Raw genomic sequence first — 20,379 nt, 5'->3', positions numbered from 1 at the left:
TCTTCGAAAGATCGGTGGAAAACACGGGCCTCGTCTAACGATGCCGGGTGCTTTTAACTTTCAACTTGAAAGCAGCCCTGTAGCTTCAGTATCGCCCCATAATGTGCCTTGATTACCGACACAACAAACAAAACACGCCGCAACATGCACTGGCCACTTCAGCTTGGCTTGGATTGGATTGAATCTCCGTGCAATAGTACGCTTGATGCTTAAGAGATAGCGCCAGATGGCGTACACTATCATCATCAGTGGCTGGAACGAGCAGACGACATTATTGCGGCAATTTTCGGGGTTGCGATAATTACACGAGAAAAAAAAAAAACCTATTTTCCTTGGGCGATGTGGGAAATGCGAGAATTATGCGAGTGTGAGGATTACGCGAGTAAATACGACAACACCTCTCTGCAGTTTGGTTAAACCCAATCACAGACAAATAATTGCCAGCAAGTAATTGTTGAATACTTATGAATTTGGTGTTCCAGCCCACATTGCTCGCAATAGCACGTCTTGACTACAGTATAAGCCGCTTATAACGCAAGTCGCGGTAGTCTCGAATATCTGTACTATAAGCTGTACTGCACTATAACCGAAACATCCTTTTTCAAGGGCCGCACTTACACAAAACGTGTTGAACATGCAGCTTCGCGTGTCCGAAAAGTGGAATGTGTGACGCGTGCTTGCTAGCATTTAAATTTCTGAATGTTAAAAAAATTTAACGTCCAAAGACACGCATTGCCAATGAAATGAACGCGGAAGAATGGGGGGTCTTGAAGCACCTTGAAGCACCAAATCGAAGCACCATCGCGGAAATTCGTAGACTACTAGACCACCTTGGTTATGCGCATTATATAGAAACTATGTTGAACCACGTTCAGAGTTAGACGCGTTGAAAGATGCCTATCATTCGATTTCATGGGCGCACACACGATTTAAGGGGAGATGCTCCTCGAAAAACTTTTTCTTGAGATATTTGTGACAGCTCAATGAAAAATAGAGTTGGAGCTCCTCTTTTCAAATCTGCTTTTATATTTTTCACGGCTCATTTAGTTAATTGTTTGCAGACCATGCATTTGTAAAAACAATGCATTCTTGTGCAAGCTTAGGCAACAATAGTAAGCACAAGAAAGCTCTAAAAAATAGCCAATGTTGCTCCTAATAAATTGCAGAATTCAATAAAGCAAAGAAACATTGTGTAACATTTGTGTGCTGGCCTAGAAAAAAATTCTAATGCTGAATTTGAGTTTTACCATACTCAAGGAACAAGCTTCTGAAATAATCCAGCTGAATATGCTTTGGAGACGTTTGAAAGTTGTTTATTTGAATTCAGGACATGTTAAACTTTAAGTACGCCAAGTTTCATTGGAATCCGACTACGTAAAGCGTACAAATTATAGTGCACAAGCTCTAAAAACGCCAAAAAATAAGGAACTGAGAAAATGCAGTTTGAAAGTTCAAAAACATGTTTAATACTATACTCTTCAACCAATCTGAATGAAATTCACAGAGAATGTCAGCAAAGCTATCTTGAAAAAGTTGACAGTTTCAGAATAACCAAGCACTCGATATTGGACCCTTACAGCCTCTGCAAGTTGTCTCCTCCCGGCGAGCATTTTTTTTTTTTTCGGTACTGCGGCGACGGGCCGTTGCTCTTGGGCTCATTCATGGTTTCGGCGGCGGTATGCACTTTTTTTTTTTTTTTTGCTAATGGCAGTTCTTGTGACGCACCGGTTTTTTAACACCAATGATTGCACAAAACCCGCACAAGCTGCTCGTGTCCGATGCCGATCGCACGCGGTGCGACCACAGACTTCACGCTCACAGCGAAGCTGTCCCGTGCACTGCTGCTGGCGGACGTCTCCTCGCTTCCACTGCATGACTGATACACGTGGCTTGACGCATACGTGGACGAAACAACAGTTGCAGCACATGGGTCATTTCGGCGCTAAAGTTCCGAAAGCGATGCCAGTCCTTATCATCTACTTGCCATTACTCAAATAGACAGCTCGCACTGCCCGCAGTTTGAGCATACTACGCCACTGACGAGGTTCTGCATCGCATCGGTCTCACAAATAAATGTGCTTCCGCGTTCGTCTGACACTTGCTTTAGTTGTCGAACATCTTTATCTTTCACTCTGAAGCGCTGATGAAGTCATCCACAGTAGGAATAAAGCTCGAACAATCCAAATCGGGTGTGTCGCTGCTGCCGCGGCTAGGCCTAGCAGCAGACGGACCTCTCGCCGGCGCTCACTGGTTGCGTTTGGGGTGCCTTCCCTCGTACAGGTGCCGCGTAACGAACTTCCGTGAACGAAAGTAGCATTTCTCGGCGGCATCCATGGCGGGGAAATATTAACTCCGGCGGTTGTGTTCGTCGATGCCTCGGCGAAAGCAGGAAAACAAAGAAAGCGCTCGCATCCGGCTGTGCGGCGGAATGCTAGCAATCAATGGCAGGGCTCCGATCATACCACGTGACTTCAAAGGTCCAGTCGCCACACTAGAATGCTGTGGGAAAACGTTTTTTTTGTTGTATTTTTAGCGTGAATGCCGCTTTGCCAAAGCGGGCTCTGTGAGAAGAGGGTTAGGCCTACATGCCCGCGAAATTTCAAGAGCCGGCGATGCCGTAGAGCGAAGTGCCGCGTGCGTGAAAATCGGGTAACTTCGCACTTTCACAAGCCACTGTGAGTTTTTTAATTGTATTTTTCGATAACTTCTAGCTGATTCTCAGCTTTGATTTTTTAATATATTAAGGAGAAGGCTTGGAGAAATACAAAACGCAAGAAAACACAAATTTGACTTTTTCGAAAAAAATCTCGGTTTTTCGACCCGCATCTCCCCTTAAGAGGGCAGACTCCTTTTCTACACTTTTTCCTTATTCCTTCAGTGATCTTGATGAAACTGCACAGGCTTGTGCAGTTTTTTCTGCTCATTTCAAATGTGCAATTACTTTTTCTGTAACTCATCTCATTCCCAAGATAATGCAAGTTCTACCCCCATTTTATAAGGCCTCGTTAGAAAAAAAGTGCCGAATTAAAAGCAACATTTAAGATATAGCAACATAGAATAATGATGGAAGATTGAAATATTGGAAGTAGTTTATTTTATTTGACTTTTTTAGTTATTTTATGGCAGATTGAATTTTACACTCTGAAAAAGCAGTTGGCATGCTATTACAAATTTGATAAATAATTAATTGAAAAGGCTTGTTTTCTGAATTCCATTTCCATACTTCCATTCTACACACATACTGGTTTCTATAGCAAAAAGATTTATTGTTCTAGCTGCCATAGCTGCCGAGATATTGAGGCCTCAACTTGAACAGAGTCATAAATTCACATTTTGAGAAAAATGGCAAAAAAAGATAACACACGCTTTATACACAAAAAAACTGTAAGAAAATGCATATGTCACAAAGTAGATACTAATATCCACCAGGAACATAGTCTGACTGGTGCTTAGCACTGCAGTGGCGCTTCTTTAGTGCTTGCTGGAGCTTTTCACTCGAGGCACGCTTGCGGTTTGAGTCAGCCACTCGTCACCTGTCCTTCTCGGTCAGGCTGGGGTTGAGTTTGAGTTCGCCAAGGATGCCTGTTGTCGTTCTCAAGTTGCCGCTGTTGAATTTCATTACTGCCTCCGCAACTGCAGCTTCAACCGCAAACAGTGAAGCATGGCGCTGCTTAGGTGCCAAAGCCCAGATCACGGAATGAAGGCTTTCATTGCTATTCTGGGTTTTACCTCTTTGGCGCCTTTCTAGAAGCCCTCTACCAGACAGGTGCTCATATACTGGCAGAAGACCCTTGCGCACATGTTGAGGCAAATAGTAATGGTGCCTCGGAGCTGGTTCCCCTTTGGCAGCAGCTGCGTTCTGCCTGCACCAAGAGTCTGGGCCTGTGGGACACAGGCTGTGATTCGTCTCATTATCATTATAAGTGACGTGATAGTGAGTCGCCATCACAGCTCTGTGCATGGCGTCAACATCTCCTTTGTGAGATTTAAGCGCCCAGCCGTAATAAGAGCTCAACTTTGTGGTGAGGTCCCCGGTGAGCTTTCCCATTCCTCCAAGGGTTTCACAGTCACCTCCTTTTTGTCTTGCTACTAAATTGTGTAGGGCAGTGCCCATACGCTTTTGGACGTAATTGACGCAGTCCTCCTTCTGTACTTTTATGAAGCCGTAGACATCCGCTTCTTGCAAAGCTAGAAAGGTGTGGCTGTCACCATCTGACAAGATTGTCGTGTATTTCAGGCCATTTTTTTTAGGGACCTCTCAAAGAGGAGCACTGCTGCCTGAACTTCCATTTTGACAGCTTTTTTTTTGTACTATTTTTTTGTCACATGTGGGTGTCCCGCCAAGCCTGATATGCCGGGTCGTCTTCCTTCGGTCCATGCTCACACCCGGCACAATAGTACTCAAAACCACGTAGTCCAGCAGTAGGCCAGTGAAGAGCTCGATCACTGCACCCACGCATATGTGGGACGAGTGCCCGCGCGTCATCCAGGAGCCGTCGTACGAGACTGCAATACAGTCAGCATAATCAATATGCAGCTCCTTGTACAGCTCGCGAACTGCACTCGCGCACTTGCCCATCACTTTTCGGCCGCGCGATTAGCTGCAGGTGTCAATTTTCGCTTCACATATGTGTGCCACATTTTTTTGTGAAGTTCGCGATGAGATATATTCATGGTCAAAAATATATCATTCATAGCCGCTTGATGAGATATATTCATGGTCAAAAATATATCATTCATAGCCGCTTGATGGTTCCCTGTAGGCTGCTGGCTCGAGCGGCGAGAATATTGGTGGTGAACGAATTCACTTTTTGTGCGCCATCCACTCACGGAGGTATGAAGTGTGGAAACTTGGGCAAGTTGGTAGGACATAACAGAGTGCAGTGCATTACTGAATGCATTCAGTTATGCACTCGCGGAGAGCTCCACGCTTGCGCGATGTCGCCACAGTTCACGCAACGCGCACACATCTTCACGGCAAGGCCGTATTGCCTCTCTTGTCTGTGAATACAGACGCTTCTGTAGCAAATTTTACATCTCATGGCATCGAGCAGTTGACCGATGCAGCCAAGATCGGCGATCAAAAAACTTGCCTCCTCTTCGCTTTGCTGCGGGGGAGCGGCGCCGGCCGGTGCGTCGTTCCTCAAAGACTCAAATTTTCTCTTCGACGCGGCCATCGATGCCCGTCCCTGCAGCCTCGAATCGGCCTTAGTATGCCTTACCTGCAGCTCCGATTTCGTTAGCAAGGCTGTGTCACGGCGGATGCGGCCGCTGCTTTGCGAAGCGTCGGTGGCCGGCGGACCCACTAGGCCTAACTCTCCGTCGACTATCTCGGGCGCCCCAGCAATTCTTTCGCCTTCGGTGGAGAAGGGAAAGGGACGAGATGGCGGTCGTGGAGTCTCGATGTGCGCAATGTTCATCTGCATGTTCCAATCATTGATGTGCCGGCAATGCGTCGAATTTGGGAACATCGCAGGTTTATGACAGGTGTGAAACTTACACGATGATCCCGGCATTGCAGCAACTTCGATCGCGAGCACGCTGTCAAAGCACAGGCGGTATGGCGGCATAACACGTTGTTCACGCGTTTTTGACGCGCCGAGCAGACGATGCGAGCCCAATCAGCCAATGAAGTAGCCACCTCATGGTCACGTGCACTCAACAACCAGTAGCGTTGCGTACATTGCTTTTTTCGGTTGCTTTTTTTTCGGCAACCAATGAGCGCAGCAAGGTTGTTTGAGCGGGAATCGAAAGATGGAGAAATGTGCTTTCAAACAAGACTAAGATCGTGGCTATGCCTTTCGGCAAACGGTAGCTCTGCGTCGCGAAAAAAGTGTTTTTTTGTTAAATTCTGCGCAAATCAAGCTCGCGAGTCCTCCTTGTAGTGATATAACAAGTAAATTATCGCTTTTTGGAGTCTGAAAATCGGCAGGCAGATGTAAAAATTCCTGCAGAATTCAAAAAAGCCATTGAAAAAAAAAAAAGCTTTTTTCGCGATTTTTCGGTCCCAAAGACCCGTCCACCCCCTTAAGACATCGCAATCGAATTGCGAACCACTATTTGAGCTCTACAGGTGCTGCCCTCATTTTCATTGATATGTATTCCTTCCCGTCAAGTGTGGCCACCGCAAAGAGTTTCGTTGATTTGGTACCAAACCGCACTTAGATTCACGTGACCGCTACTGATTGAAGCACAACCAGCGCCGATTAGGCCTAGCTTGCCGTTTGGTATGTTGTCGCGAAACGTTTGTCTAAAACATGAAGATTCGGCGTCAAATAGATCGCTCTAGTAGTGAACCAAGAACAGCGTGCATGATACGAAGTTTGCGTTCGTGGCCGGCAAATCAGTAACGACGACAACTCACCAAGCTTACGTATGACAGCGCACTGGCAGCAAGAGTGAAAGCTCGCATCATAAAACCATAAAAGGTTTTCAATTTACGGACAAGGAAGCAAACACTATATTTGTTGCAAGCTCGATAACGACGACGTCTTTACCGCCAGGAAACTCTTAAGCGCAGGCAGTTGGTAAGGATGGCATCGAACGTGCCACATTGAGTGGCGCGCGGCCAAAGCCACGCTAGCGACGTAGTACGCTGTAGCCGCGTCGTGCCGGTGCAAAGGCTTATCAGTCACCGAGGCAACCGTCCTCCTCCCTTACTCGTCGAGCCTGTGCAGTGTCCTGCGGTCTTTTTTCATTTTCTTTTTCTTTCCTCCGCCCTTCGTTCGTTCACTCCGTGTCCCCACCTCCTCCCATGGCAGGGCTAGACTGCACCTAGACTGCACCCGCGAGTGCTTCGCACAGGTGCAGTCTAGCCCCGTCGTACTCCTCCGTGACGACCTCGTTGTTTGCTCCCTGGCGGTGCCCCCCAGCGCGCTTCCTTTCAGAAGCGTACTCGCTACCGCATTTGTCACAATTTCCGGCAACCGCATTATAACCGGTCTTTCATCTTGGGGGACTGCACAATAAGCGGTATGCATATACATGGGGTTCAATGGGAGGATAAACGGGAGTATAAAAAGGCCGCATTGTGAGTGGTTCTGCACTATAATTGGTTATGTTATAAGTGGTATACACTGTATGTATTGGCACGTGGTAACTCGCATGCTGCTTAACTGCTTTATCTCGTATACACCTGCTCGGTAATACCTACACTCACTGCATCATTCATTTTGAATTTCATGTAACGAGATACATGCAGGTGTTTTCAGACATGTATTTAGGGTATTATAATAGTCAAAATGGGGTGACACATCATTTTCGTTTGGTGTTCTTAAGGCGCCACGAGTAGCAGGCGGCAGAACAGTGGGGGCACTCGACGTACACGCTTTTCCCATGGTCCTTCACATGTCCGCGGGGGGGGGGGGGAGGTTGTTGTTGTTCTTCTGGGATTGCTTTGAAATGGATCTATTATACTGTGGTTTTGCATGGTCCACTCAAAGTGGCATAGTTGCAGCTCTACTGTATCAGTCGGAAGCGGTGAATTTCATGCGTTCCTGGAAATGTTCGTTCCATGTGTGCTTTACTCTAGTACATTGGTTGAAGTGTGAGGAAATATTTGTGCCGTATTGAGCTCTTTGTCTTCATTGTGGCTGCAGGAGACTGCTCTCACACTGGCCTGCTGTGGGGGCTTTCTGGAAGTAGCAGACTTCCTGCTCAAGGCAGGTGCCCAGCTGGAGCTGGGTGCCAGCACTCCGCTCATGGAGGCTGCCCAGGAGGGACACCTGGAACTTCTTCGGTACCTCATCAACGCTGGTAAGCAAGGTTGCATCAGTTGAGTTGTGGCCAGACCGTTCCCCCAAATCTAAAACTAGCTGTTCAGGGAGGCAGTCTGCTGTCATACCACTGCTGAATGGCCGATCTTTGCTTAAGGGGGGACGTGCCTTTAAGAATGAACTTTCTTGTTTCTGGTAGGATGATGACGAAAATTGCCACAGACACTAAGAATGGCCTCACCGTGCATCCACAAAAATTTCGAGGCGATAGCACGAATACCTTATGAGAGACAAATTATTTTTCAATTGAACCACGTGGAGGGGCTGGAGGATTTATAAAATGACAAAAATGGTTGGTAATTGCTGTATCCACAGCCAAATGTATGTTGAAGGGGGCTGCGTTCTCAAAATAATATATTTGCAACACTAAAACTTGTAGTTAACGTTTTCTCCAGCGACATTGCAATGAGCACACTTGCACTACAAACAAGAAACTCTATAAAAAATTCTTTAAGGAGTAAAATGAAAAACTAAGATCGCAGCCCCCTGAAGCACAGTTCAAGGAGCATTACAAAATAAACGGAATCAAAATCCGTAAAGTGGTTGCCCAGATATCTGCTTCACGAGCTGAGTATAATGCCAAAAAAACAATATTGAGAAAACTGCGTTTAAAGTTTCAACTTCTTTTTACGTCTCTAAAACACCTAAAGATTGGGATCTTAGGTTTGTCTTGTGATATTTGACTTTTCAGGTATCTGGTCTCTGACCAGTGTGCCTTGGTTGCCCTTTTTTTCCCCCCCATAATTTCCTTTTCATGTTTTACGAAGAACAAGTATGGATTTCAAAACAAGTTCTTTGTATGAAGGAGTGGTGTGATAGGCATGACAGAAAAGATTGTAATTGAATGAGACCATATACTGAATTGATTACACATATTTCTTGTGCCGAAGTTCAAATTAGCGTAATTAAGTTCTTGATTATAAGTATTCACTGAACATTTCTTTATTTAGAGAGGGATTTATTGCATCAGAGAAATGGATCACACCATGACAGCCTATGCCTGCTTTCCAAATAACAAAGTTATGGGCAGAAGACTGGTGGCACAGGAATTTTTAGCAGTATATTTAGTGACGTAAAACGGGCTTATAAAAATTTTTGCCCCTGATTCATACGTGCTCTTTTGCCGCTCTAGCCGTCAAACGCATCATCATACAACCGATCGCGGAAACGCTAATCTACAAGGCTTTCATTGCCTCAGAACATTCATAGACATAGACGTTCATGGCGATACCAAGCACAGTTCCAAGCACGTATAAATCGCATCACACATGTCTAAATTGCATCACAAAAGCTTATTAACAGCACTCCATATGACCGTGGAGTGCACGGCCGCGTGGACAGTGCAACCGGCGCGTAATGCACTTGCCGGCGGCGTTCGATGACGATGCGCGAAATGTGTAACTACGAAGACGAAAAATCGGCACGCACTGCACTTGGCATCGCATTTTCGAATGACGACGTGTGAAACTGCTGGCCACTGCTCCGAGCAATCCTAGGCAGAGAAGGGGGGAGGGGTGCCGAGCTTGAGTATGCGGTCCGCTGCCGATCCTTAAAATGCCGTTACGTAGTTCAGAGGAGCTAGCGAGTGATGTGCTTTATTTCCTGCGAAGAAGCACGTCGCCAAGAGTGCGCTAGCGCGTCGTTCCTGCCCGCCGTCTCGCTGTCAGCGGAGTTAGGGCTAAAGACGACTCCGATGACACGCCGCGCTTGTAGACCGCTGCGCGCCGCTCGTAGTAATCTGATCGAGCGTCCGGTGCGGCCACTCGTAGTAATCAGATCGTGCCGCCGCTTACAGCTTCGTTGCTTGTGAAAAAGCACGTCGCCACGAATGCGCTAGCACGTCGTTCCTGGCCGCAGTCTTCTGTCGGCGGAGTTAGGGCTAAAGACGACTCCGATGACGCGCGGCGCTCGTAGACTGCACTCCCGCTCGTAGTAAGCTGATCGCGCATCCGCTTACTGCTCGTAACTAAACCGTAGTTATATCTTAAGTGATTATCAAGCCGTGAACACATCACGAAGTGGCGATTTTCGAGAGCCATGTCCTCGCGACGCACAAGCAGCAGACGACGATCTCCCGGAGCGAGCATCGGGCCAATGGCGAGGCGAGCTGAGGCAACATGGCGGCCATGGCCAATCAAGGGCCTCAAAACGACCTTCAAACATTTGCTTTTTGCTCGCTTGTTGTTAAAGGGAGGAGCCAGCTGAGGCGGGAAAGTTAAACACGGAGAAATGCTCTTTCCGATGAGCCCAAGAAGCCGGCTCCCGGCCCAAGCATCGCGAAGCTATAATTTTTTGAAAATCGCCGTTTTCTCGCCATTTCCAGAAAAAGTTTTGCTACCTAGGTGGGTGAAACGAATTTTTCGAAGCACTTCTGCGCGGTTTTCAGTGTAGATATTCTGGAACCAGATAGAAAAAGGGTTCCAGAAACTGAAAACTTGAGATTCAAAAAATCGATTTTTTAGCCGTTTTTCGCGATCCCAAAGTTGCGTCCCCCCTTAAATGCGGACTACATTCAAGCAAAGTGGTTTTCACTCTGTCAGTGTATGAACTATCCTTTGGAAATGCCTGTACTTATTCTATTATAGTAAAGCCTCATTAATTTGAACACTGCCATTTTTTTCTTAGCCCTTTTTTGTAAATATCAACATCTACTGCATCACGAAACTATTTGAAATAAAGTTTACAACAAGCCGTCGCAGCCTTCAAGTGTCACGGGAGCGCTCAAAATAGCCCAACTTAGTGAGATCTCAGTTTCTCGACCGCTTGACAGAGCTCCACCATTTTGGTATTGTTTTGTTTGTGAAGTCTTGCACTTTCTTATCCGGCCATCCGTGGCGATGGCAGCAGCGCAGGAGAGGAGCAAGCTCCTCATGATTGGAGGGCTCGCGAGAGCTTTGAAGTTTTTCGCAGCAGAGATTGGCCGATGCGCGCGATGACGTAATATTCTTGCACATAAAGCAGCTCTCCGCCGTCTGCTACTACTCCGTCCCCGGCGTTTTCTTAGTGTTTCGCTCGCTATCGTCTATCGTTGCAGCCGTTCACATAATCTCACATTTCAACCGTTTTTACAAAACGATTTTCAAACGTCTTCACCAGACAATTTTCAACTGTCTTTGCGGGACCGTTGTTGCATTCGCTCCTGATGCATCCAACGAAAAGGAAGATGCAACAAGTGTTCGGTGCAAGGAAGTGATCTAGGAAGGTTGCCGGCATGGCGGGGCTCTCCGCTCGCATGTGCGCAAACGATGATTGTGCCGACAATACATGTGGAGCAGCTTCTTCATCTACGCAAGAGTGGTTACATCGATGTGTCTAGACACGGGACTCCTGCTCCATTGGTGCAAAACTTTGACGTTGCAAGTGCACGAGGTATGTCATGGACAGGGGCTTCCACATCCTCTCTTTCATTGGCCTCCCAGAATGCGATCGTGTCGTCAACTGTGCACTTGCGAACACGCTTTCTGACGTGCGAAGAGAAAGAGGCGGCGGATCAAGAACGAGCTGCTGTTCAAAGAGAACTCGGCGCTATGCCAGCGACGGAGCGGGAATTTCAGGCAATGAAGCGTGACCTCGCCATTCCATGGGCAGCCGAGAAAAATTCACTGCGCTTGAAAAAGGCTAAGAGACCCTTAGAGAAGACGGAAAGGTGGCCAAGGAAGGGAGTGCCAAAGGACGCCTCCAGTTATGCCGCAGGGTTGTTTTAGATTCACGTGCCCAAAACTTTCAACTGTCCTTTTCTCAAGATTACTTTTTTTGGCTAATGAGGCTGCTTGTTCCAGCCGTATCTGCAGAACCACTCATCCTATTTTATAAGCCCTCTTTTATTATCGATGTAACTAATTTCTGAGGTGTAGACAAACCCATTTTTTAAATATATTGAGTGTTATTTATGATTCTTAATCAAAACTTTATTAATAAGTTTGACGTTTTTGTGGTCCACTGCACTCCGTGAGCACCTGCGAAGCAGCAGCGGAGTGGCGGCCGATTTTCCTTTTTTAGTTATTCGTTGCCGGCAGCGAAGCTGACCTTTCGCAGTTGCAGTGCCCTCTGGTCGTTTTCACCGTCGGTAAACAAAATAAAAAACAATTTTTTCATGTATACAAAGCAAAACAATAACGTATAAATGATCTTTTCATGAAGTATTTAGATATCCACTTTCAATGTATTAACCGCCTATTTTTTTTGACAAAAAAGCAAGCTCTGACTTGATAGTAGCCACTCAAAAGCCAGCAAGGTTCCGTCCTAAATCCATTGCAAGCATTCACTGTGTGTTGTTTGCGCTTTTTACGCGTGTGTGGTGGTGGCGTTTTTATTTTTCACCGTTGAAACTGTGTTTTTGCGGCTTGCACTGGGCAGGTGACGGCAAAGCTAGGGTGGCTAGAATGCCCTAGCGAAGCTGCAGCACTCGCGGAAAGCGTGCAGTCTCCGGAGGAAGCCATCTTGAAATGAGCAAAGTTGCTGCACGCACGAGAGAGGGCGTGCGGGTTGTCGCCCTTCCGCTTGCAAAAATGGCAGCGACGCACTGCGCTCCGCTTAGACTGCTCGTAAGCGGACCGTATTCCCCGCTCCGGTAACCCGCTTAAGGGGGGAGGCTACCATCGGATACCAACTTTTTTGTTTATTGAGATATCTTAATGAAATTTTCAGGATAGACTTATAGCAAAAGCATTAGAAGAACTACAACATTTCATCAAGTTATGTTGACTGGTTTTCAAGTTACAGCAGAATATCAGGGTAGTGCACATGGTTCTCTTATTCCAGGCCTGGAGAACTTTCAAAAGATGTTGGAACTGTGAAATTAACTATGATGATTCCCAGATTGATACTTCAGGGGGTAACAGAGCCCTTTTTTTTGAATTTCCTTGCTGAAAAGTTTTAGCAGACCATCAAACTTTGTGTTCGTGATTAGGATATTATCAATCAAATTTTGATTAAATATAATAAATAACACACACAATATATTGAAAAAATGGGCTTGTCACCCCCTCAGAAACTTATCCATGTACATAATAAAAAGGACTTATGGAAATCCAATGAGTGGTTCCAGAGATATGGCTGGAATAAGCAGCCTCACTAGCCAAAAAAGTCATTTTGAGAAAACGACGTTTGAAAGTTTTGAGCACATAGGCAGTTCTAAAATGAACCTGCAGCGTAACTGGAGGTGTCCTTTGGCACTCTCTTTCTTTGCCGCCTTTCCATCTTCTCTAGGGATCGCTTCTTAGCCTTTTTTAAGCGCAGAGAATCTTTCTCGGCTGCCGTTGAATGGCCAGGTGGCCAGGTGTTAGCCCCACTGATGAAGCTAGCTCTTGGGTGGCCCTGTAGCAGCCAGCATTGTATCTTAGCACTGCATCATGCAGTGCTGTCTCCACAGCAATCAGTGACGCATGCTGCTCTTTGGGCATGAGGGACCACAGCACAGAGTGAAAGGACTCTGATGCATTCTGCGTCTTTGCTCCCAGGCAGCGTTGCAGAAGAGGAGCCTGTGAGAGCCTCTCATAAATGGGTAGAAGTGCATCTGCAACATAGCATGGCAGCTTGTACGAATGCTTCGGAGGTGGAACACCGGTAATCTTGCTGACATTGTGACGACACCAGGAGTCTGCACCCTCTGGGCACAAGTCGTGGTGCGGCTCCTCATCCGTCGACGTCACATGGTGGTACGATGCCATCACTGCCCGCCGCATTGCAGCCACATCATCGGAATTGTTCCGTAGGGCCCAGCCATAATAATCTGTCAACTTGTCGATGAGGGCCTTTGTCAGCCTGCCCTTCCCTCCCAAAGCCTTGTCACTTTTCTGCACAAGGTTGCGAAGTGCAGTCCCCACCCTCTTCGTAACGTGGTTCAGGCATTCCTCTTTTGAAATGGGGACCAGTCCATAAACATTTTCTTGTACAAGGGCAGAGAAGGTGGCACTATCTCCATCAGACACGAGCGTTGTGTAACAGAGGTTGTGCTTCGACAGTGAGCGTGAAAAGAGGATGATAGCTGCCTCAACCTCCATTCTCCCTGATTTAGAGTCGGTGTTTTTCTGGCACACATGATTCTCCAGCCAGCATGCATAGTCTGCGTCTCCAGGCTTTGGCCCTACTTGGCAACCAAGGCACTGATTAGACAGAACAACGGCGTCCAAGATAAGGCCCGTATGGTATTCGATAATTGCCCCGACTCCAATATGGGATGTGTGCCCACGCTTGTGCCATGTTTCATCATAACAAACTGTTATATCCCTGGTGAAATATTGATCCATTTCTTTGTAAGTGGCTTTTACAGCAGAAGCAGATTCTGCATAGAAATTTTTTATGCATTGTGTCTGCGGTTCCCTGCATTTCTTCAGGTGCTTCTGAAAGGTCTTGTGATGGAGGCCACGATGGGACACGTTCATCGCTGCCCAAAAGTCGTTGAGAGAGAGCTGTTTGTCCCTTGCCTATTTGTTTTGTTGCCATAATGGCTCTTACATTCACATCAAAGGCCTTTGTGTCATCCTGACGAGATGAACTCCATGAGCTTGAAACTACTCCACAATGCAAGCATACTAGCTCAAGCTTTGCAGCAAGTCCAAGTTGGGTGCCTCCTCGTACCTTCATCCCAATCGCGGTGCACCGGTGGCACGGGGTCCGAGATAGCAGGTCGTCTAGGGCATCCATTTGCACAAGGAAAAATTTTTCGCCTTCACTTGTAGCGGTGGCAGCTTCATGATCGCGCTCCATTGCCTGAAATTTCCGCTCCGTCGCTGGCATAGCGCCAAGTTCTCTTTGCACAGCAGCGCGTTGTTATTCCGCCGCTTCTTTCTCCTCGCACGTCAGGAAACTTGTTCGCAAATGCACAGTTGACGACGCGATCGCACTCGAGGCCTCTGAAAGAGAAGATGCGGAAGCCACTGTCGATGAGCACGAGACACCAGGCGCACTTGTAACGACAAATTCTTGCACCGGCGGAGCAGGAGTCCCGTTGCTAGGCTCGTCGATGCGACCACTCTCTTGCGTAAATGAAGCAGAAGCTGCCCCACAGGTACCGTCGGCGCGATCACCGTCGGCGCACGTGCGAGCGGAGAGCCTTGCCGCGCGGACAAGCTTCATAGCTCGCTTCCTTGCACCGAACGATTGTAGCGTCTTCTTTTTCGTTGGGCACATCGTGAGCGAACACAACAACGGTCTCGTATAGACGGTTGAAAATCGTCTCGAAGACAGTTGAAACGTGGAGAGTATGCGAACGGCTGCAACGATACACGGAAGCGAGCGGAACACAAAGACGCCGGACGGAGAAGCACCAGACGAGCGGCCACATCGGCCGCATTATGCGTAAGAGCGCTACATCATCGCGCGCAGCAGCCAATGGCAGTCGCGGGCTCCCCCGCGTCCTTGGGGAGCGCGCGCTTCGCCCAATCCCAGCTGCGCGCCTCAGCCGCTGGAAACTTGAAAGCTCTCGCGAGCCCTCAAATCATGAGCGGCTTGCTCCTCTCCTGCGCTGCCACCGGCGACGCAGGTGGCGGGGAAAGAAAGAGCAAGAATTCACAAACAAAACAACACCAAAATGGCGGCGCTCTGTCAAGCGGTCGAGAAACTGCGATCACGCCAAGTTGGGGTATTTTGAGTGCTCGCGCGCCGCTCGAGGGCCGCCGCGGCATGTTCTAAACTTTATTTCAAATGGTTTCGCGACGAATTAGACGTTGATATTTACAGAAAAGGTAGTTTATGACACATACTGCCCGAATATGCGGTTTGCCAAAAATCGACTTTTTCGCGATTTTTCGGTTTTCAAAGGCCGCGTCCCCCCTTAAATCGGTGAAGCCAACCAGTGTCGTCGGTGAGGTTGTCTTCACCGAATGCAGCGGCGAACGATTTGGCCTTGGCCATCAGTATTGGGCCATCTACCGGAATGTTCTTCACGCGCACTTCTAAAAACCAGGCATGAGGTGCCTTTTCTACAATTCCGTGGGCAGGAGGGTGCATATAACAGGCTCCCAACGTTCGTTGCTTCGCCATCTTTGCCTTGATAGCTGCCTTGTTTTTTAACAAGGTACTCAGAGTGCTATGTTGTTATCCCGAAGTCGACCGCAACGGACGAACATCTCTCGCACGCCTTAACATGCTGAATAAATAGCCTTCAACTTCGTCGCAAAGTTAAGGTCTTGCACATTTTGATGCTGCCCATAGCTACACGAGAACAATTCAAGGAGTCAGCAGCGGCTTTGCACACCATGCACACTACGCAACAACGGGAGCAACAGCAAAAGGCGAGAGCTGTGGTTGGCTGACCAAAACTCTCAAAACAGCAAGAAAAAATAAAAGGCGTAAGAAGGAAGTCCGCTCCTTCGTTCCTGCTCTCCGAGCTGATGGGTATGCAGAGAAAGCCTGAGAGAGAGAGAAAGGAAAAAAAAAAAAGGAAAGCCATTCCAAAAGTTAGACAGTATTTTTACCTGTTTTTTGATAAATCGAATGCCGCATGGACTGGAAGGTGTGCTTTGGCACTCGCCGCGCCCCACATCTCCGCAGCGTGGGGCGCGGCTCCGCACGCGAGTTGGACAGTGCGCTTTGGCACTCGCAGCAGCACCCAGCGACCTCCGTGCAGCACCACGCCTCCGCCAAAACACAAAACACTCGAAAAAGGGTAAGGGCGAGAGGGCTCAAACTGCACAATCTCTAACTTGCTGAACAACTTTTTTTTTTTTTCGTTTCTCTTTGTCTCATCCTTTCTCCGCATACCCGTCGGCTCGGAGAGCAGGCACAAAGGAGCCGCCGTCCTCCTCCTTTCACCTTTTATTTAATTTTTGTTCCTGCTTTTTGATGTTGCCTTCGCAGGTATCCATCGTCTCGCGAACGCTTAGTTGCTAGTGCTGTCGCGTCACCTACGTACATAGCTCGGCATACTCATGAGTACACTCACTCACACTCATTCATACTCATTTGAATGTGGTGAATGTGAGTATGAGTGAGTACTGATGAGTATGAGTAGGAGTGAGTAGAACGTGAGTGAGTACTTATGAGTATGAGTAGGAGTGAGAATGGACGTGAATGAGTACTTTCAATGTGAGTAGAAGTGAGTATGAACATGAGTGGGTGCTCATGAGTGTCAGTAGGAGTGAGTATGAATGTGAGTACTCTGAGCGTGAGTAGAATTGAGTATGAACGTGAGTGAGTATTGTGAGTGTGAGTAAGAGTGAGTATGAACGTGAGTGAGTACTTTGAGTGTGATTATGAGCGAGTATGAACGTGAGTGAGCACTCATGAGTGTGAGTAGATGTGAATTTGAACGTGAGTGAGTACTCATCAGTGTGAGTATCCGTGAGTATGAACGTGAGTGAGTATTCATCAGTGTGAGTAGGAATGAGTGAGAGCTTGTGAGAGTAAAAGTGAGTATCAACGTGAGTGAGCACTCTGAGCGTGAGAAGGAGAGAGAATGAAAGTGAGTGAGAACGTGAGTAGGAGTTTGAACATGAGTGAGTACTGATGAATGTGAGTATTCGTTAGTGTGAACGTGAGTGAGTATTCATGAGTGTGATTAGGATTGAGTGAGAGCTCATGAATCTGAGTTGGAGTAAGTACAAACGTGGGTGAATACTCATGAGTGTGAGTAGACTTGACTTTGAAGGTGAGTGAGTTGCTGTGAGTGTGAGTAGCAACGATTAGGAACATGAGTGGGTTACTATGAGTGTGATAAATATTTGTAACCATCGCAAAGGCGTCCTCAATATGTTGTAAATAACGGGCACTATGGCATGCAAGCTTACTGTACGTAAAAGCCTTCAGTTAGTTTGGAAATGGGGGAGCCATCCTACATCAGATGGGGGGGGGGGGGGGTCGAGATGACCGCGCAAAACTCGAGTTGAGGGTAGCCGTCCATTTTATTGTAACTGGAATTTTCTAGGCTGAATAACTTTGAACTGCCTGTCCCTATAGCTACCGTTCTTGCTGCACTTACCTCTTGCGCCTTCAGTCTACGCAACCCGCTGATAATACATGTAAGCCCCGCCGCGGTGGTCTAGTGGCTAAGGTACTCGGCTGCTGACCCGCAGGTCGCGGGATCGAATCCCGGCTGTGGCGGCTGCATTTCCGATGGAGGCGGAAATGTTGTAGGCCCGTGTACTCAGATTTGGGTGCACGTTAAAGAACCCCAGGTGGTCAAAATTTTCGTAGCCCTCGACTACGGCGTCTCTCATAATCATATCGTGGTTTCGGGACGTTAAACCCCACAAATCAATCAAATCAATTGATAATACATGTAAAACAACAAGGTCTTGAGAAGCCCCTTAACAAAAATCTCTGCGTGAGCCGGTTCAGAAAAAAGAAATGCACTGCGCAAGCGACAAAAAAAGAAACAACGCTGAAATGGCCCGCGAGAGAAACCACATTGTGTGCGCGACGCACATTGTGCGTAGCGATTTTGCAGTTTCTATCTCTGCGTTATTTATCCCTCAAGTGAAGGTTGCCTTGAACGAAAACCTCAAGTGATCTCATGACCTCTCAAGCGTGAAGCTGTGTGCAAACTTCGCTTTCTCAGCGCCCCATTAAGAAAAAAAAAAAAGAAAGCTTGGAGGACAGTTGAGCTTCGCCGTCAATAGTATAGTATGCGATAGCGTAATCGGACCCTGTTAGCATCGCCGTTTCAATCTCTACCCTCCCTTCAGTTTTCGGCGGCTTATTATGCCTTACAGTGCAGACACAATGTGCAATAAGCGCCCAATCATCCTTGACATTTTATTCTATCATTCACATAATGTGGGCTAGTACAAAAACTCACATAACGCAACTAGTTAATTATCGTTTTATTCGGCTGTCCGCGATAACCCTGCGTATGCACACTGCCAGTGAACGTTAACCGCGTCCGCAGATCCATAAATAAGGCCCCCTTCAATCGTCGGTGCCGGCACGGAGCCAACGAAGTATCTGCGTGAGCGCGACCCACAGAGGAAGGAAAACATCTCCGAAGATGCGCACAATTTCTCAAATGCAAAACTGCCGTACGCAACGCATTCCACCTGAAGGCGAGGCAGAGAGGGGAGCGCCGTCTCCACGGTCGCGCCGAGCCACAGAACACCTACCAGTGGCCGGGCGGCCGCGGCGCCGATGTGGCGGCGAGGCCCCGGCGCCCGCCTGTCCCGCTAGTGTAGTCAGAAGGGGCTAGGGGCAGTGGAATGAACGAAGCGGCCGAGCCGGATGGCATGGCAACGTCGTGGGTTCTGGCGGGTAATCATAGCGGCGGCCGTGTAGTATACTGAAGCTGTCGAGAGCGTCTCTATTTCGTGCGCGTGTGTCGTAGCCTACGAAAGCGCGTTTTGAGTGCTTGTAACACATTACTGAGATTCTGAACGATGTCTCAGCGTCTCCTACGTGTCATGGCACACAAATGAATGTGCAGGTGCGTTGTAATTGCGCTGAGTCATTGCCTGTTTGTGGAACCTACCGACCCTTAAAGAAAGGGACAATTGTTCAGCTCGATTGTGTTTATTGAGTAACCTGTGTACACGTAACGCTACCTCAATGTTAATATTCATCATCGGCCTGACAACGTTCACTGCAGGACAAAGGCCTCTCCATGATCCGCCACTCAACTCAGTCCTGTGCTTGCTGCTGCCATTATGTACCCGCGAACTTCATAATCTCATCTGCCCACCTAACTTACTGTCTCCCCCTAACCCTTTGCTTTCTCTGGAAATCTGGTCAGTTACGCTTAATGACCAGCTGTTATCCTGCCTACGCGCTACATGCCCGGTCCATGACCATTTCATCCTCTTGATTTCAACTATGATATCCTTAACCCCGGTTTGTTCCCTGATCCACTCTGCTCTCTTCTTGATTCTTAAGGTTACAACTACTATTTTCCTTTCCATCGCTCTCTGCGTCGTCCTCAATTTAAGCTGAACCCTCTTTGTAAGCCTCCAGGTTTCTGCTCAGTAGGTAAGTACCGGCAAGATGCAGCTGTTATATACCTTCGTCTTGAGGGGATAGTGATAATCTACCAGCCACGAGCTGAGAATGCTTGCCGAATCTTCTCCACCCCATTCTTATTCTTCTAGTTACTTCAGTCTCGTGGCTCGGCTCCGCAGGTACTACCTGTCCTAAGTAGACGTATATACCTTTTCCAACTTCAAGTGCACTGCCACCTATCTCGAAGCGCTGTTTTCTTTCGAGGTTGTTGTTCATTACTTTCGTTTTCTGCCGGTCATTTTGTAGATTCCAAGAGAAGAAAAGCGGGAAAAGGGGAGACAAAGTTTGGTGGGCAGGTGAGATTAGGAAGTTGGCGGGTATGAAGTGGCAACAGCAAGCAAAGGACAGAGTTGACTGGCGGAACAGGGGAGAGGCCTTTGTCCTGCTGTGATAATGATGAGTATGTGAATGTAAAAGTACGTGGGTGAGTGCGCCTGAGTATGGGTAGGCGTAAGTATGAAGGTGAATTCTTATGTGAGTGCGGAGGTGAGTGAGGGCCTGTGATTTTGAGCAGGCGTGAGTATGAAGGTGAGTGAGTAAATATGAGTTTTAATTGAGGTGCACGAAAAATTGAAGTACAAAAAGGAGACACCGGGACACGGTGCGCTGTCTCGAGGTGTCTTCCTTTTGTACTTCAATTTTTCGCGCACCTCAGTTAAAATGAATTACCAACTCCCCC

At 47.6% G+C, this 20,379-nt stretch overlaps 1 protein-coding gene across 13 annotated transcripts in view; it reads left to right on the top strand.

The window, feature by feature from the left end:
• Positions 1-20,379, top strand: part of mask (multiple ankyrin repeats single KH domain) — a 340,851-nt gene that overhangs the window by 113,460 nt on the left and 207,012 nt on the right. For all 13 annotated transcript variants that reach the window (XM_075880102.1, XM_075880101.1, XM_075880092.1 and 10 more), the window contains exon 8: positions 7,599-7,755. In XM_075880102.1, coding sequence (XP_075736217.1) covers positions 7,599-7,755 — 157 coding nt within the window. The remainder of the gene's footprint in view (positions 1-7,598; positions 7,756-20,379) is intronic.

Source organism: Rhipicephalus microplus, chromosome X (assembly GCF_043290135.1).
Source record: "Rhipicephalus microplus isolate Deutch F79 chromosome X, USDA_Rmic, whole genome shotgun sequence".
Lineage (NCBI taxonomy): Eukaryota > Metazoa > Arthropoda > Arachnida > Ixodida > Ixodidae > Rhipicephalus > Rhipicephalus microplus.
Note: the sequence above shows the minus strand (reverse complement) of the source record. Positions and strands in the feature narration are given on the sequence as shown.